Here is a 1,879-nt window from a genome sequence, read left to right as displayed (position 1 = left end):
GAGAGCTCAGATTTGCCATCTCACAGATAGGGCTTCGGCCAACGCTGGTGTCTTGTATTATGTGTGCATGCTATGTTCTCCCTTCTTCTTCTAACTCCAACCCTAGTGTGTGGGGACGGACAACGCTTGTTCATGGTCGGCATGGCTAGTGGGTGCTTGGCAACACTAGCAGGTGCTCGGTAAGACTAGTGAGTGATTCACTCACCTGAGCCGGTGATCCTGTGGGCCAACAAGTGGTATCGGAGCTATACAAGCGTCGTCGCTAGACTAACCGCTGGCGATGACGGGCGGTTCGGAGGTGGGCGACAGTAGTGGCACTGATGTGGCTGCCCAACCAAGACCGAAGGTCATTGTTCGCACGGTGCAAGAGGTTAGCGGCACCAGTTGGCCGACACTGACTCGCACCAACTATAGAGAGTGGTCGGTAACCATGAAGGTCAAGCTCAGAGCCCGATGGCTCTAGAATACTGTTGACAAGGGCACCGACAATAAAGAAGATGACATGTTAGCGCTGGAGGCTATCCTCGCTGCTGCACCGATGGAGTACAGGGAGCTGTTGGGGACAAAGAGCTCTGCTAAGGAGGCGTGGGAGGCTATTGTGGTGATGCGCATCGGTTCTGACCGTGCAAAGAAGGCGACAGCCCAGCTTCTGAAGCAGGAGTACGTGAACCTCAAGTTCAAGGATGGTGAAATGGTGGAGGACTTCTCCCTCCGCCTACAGATGCTCATCAGCAAGCTGAAGAGCCATGACATCACCTCGACAAAGAGGAGGCGGTCTCCAAGTACCTCCACTCTGTACCGGCAAAGTACATCCAGATCACACTCTCCATAGAGACGATGCTGGACTTGTCCACCCTCACCATTGAGGATTTGACAGGCCGTCTACGGGTAGTGGATGAGCACCTGGAGCAGGCGACATCAACGAAGGATAGCGGGAAACTCTTGCTGACAAAAGAGGAGTGGGCTGCTTAGAGGAACTCTGGGAAGGTAGCCTCCTCCAGCCACGATGGCGATGGCAAGCGCCACGGCAAGGCTTCTTTGGAGAAGAAGCAAGTCGACCCCAATGCCTGCCGGCATTGTAGGAAGATGAGCCATTGGGCATGGGAGAGCCCAAACTATAAGCAGGAGAAGAAGGTTGAAGCTCACCTGGGCCAAGCTAATGAAGAGGATGAGGCCACTATCCTAATGGCGACGTTCTGTGCACTACACGACGTCGAGGCCGAGGAGAAGGAAGAGGCAACGGCGGTGGAAGGACCTGGGAAGGCCCTGAAGACCGTTAACCTTGACGAACCTCGTGCCCAAGTTCACCTCAGACGTGTGGGCGCTGACCAGGAGCAGCGGTGGTATCTGGACTCCGGTGCCAGCAACCACATGATGGGCTCCAAGGCATCCTTCTTCGAGCTCAACGGTGATGTTACTTGTATGGTGAAGTTTGGTGACAGCTCAAGGGTGGCTATCCAAGGGTGCGACACCATTATCTTCAGATGCCAAAATAGGGAGCATCCCATGCTAACAAATGTATATTACATCCCGCAGTTACATTCCAGCATCATCAGCATTAGTCAGTTGGATGAGTATGGTAGCGAGGTACTGATCAAGGACGGTGTCCTTAGGATCAGGGACCGGGAGCAGTGACTTCTTGCCAAGGTGAAGAGGTCCCTAAACCAGTTGTACCTGCTCGACCTAAAGGTAGAGCAGCTGGTGTGCCTGGAGGTAAGAAACTCTAAGGAACCATGGATGTGGCATGCCCGGTTCGGACATCTCAGCTTTGATGCGCTTGGTCGGCTAGAGAAGATGGTCCGAGGGCTATCCCACATCAAGCACGGAGGCGAGCTATGTGACAGTTGCCTGGCTAGAAAGCAGAGGAGGCTATCTTTCC

At 54.1% G+C, this 1,879-nt stretch overlaps 1 protein-coding gene across 1 annotated transcript; it reads left to right on the top strand.

Moving 5' to 3' along the window:
* The first annotated feature begins 538 nt into the window (after window positions 1–538).
* Window positions 539–1,635, top strand: LOC136461010 (uncharacterized). Its single transcript, XM_066460497.1, has 2 exons — window positions 539–694; window positions 973–1,635. Exons 1-2 carry the CDS (start codon window positions 539–541, stop codon window positions 1,633–1,635), a joined length of 819 nt encoding a protein of 272 aa, XP_066316594.1.
* The last annotated feature ends 244 nt before the right edge of the window (window positions 1,636–1,879 follow it).

Source organism: Miscanthus floridulus, chromosome 6, assembly GCF_019320115.1.
Source record: "Miscanthus floridulus cultivar M001 chromosome 6, ASM1932011v1, whole genome shotgun sequence".
In the NCBI taxonomy this organism is placed as follows: Eukaryota; Viridiplantae; Streptophyta; class Magnoliopsida; order Poales; family Poaceae; genus Miscanthus; species Miscanthus floridulus.
Note: the sequence above shows the minus strand (reverse complement) of the source record. Positions and strands in the feature narration are given on the sequence as shown.

Bases quoted from the DNA above. Each gene is read 5' to 3' on its own strand.
- LOC136461010 (XM_066460497.1), top strand. From the start codon at position 539: ATGGAGTACAGGGAGCTGTTGGGGACAAAGAGCTCTGCTAAGGAGGCG. The intron at 695-972 runs GTGGAGGACTTC...TGGGCTGCTTAG, and splicing joins AGTTCAAGGATGGTGAAATG to AGGAACTCTGGGAAGGTAGC.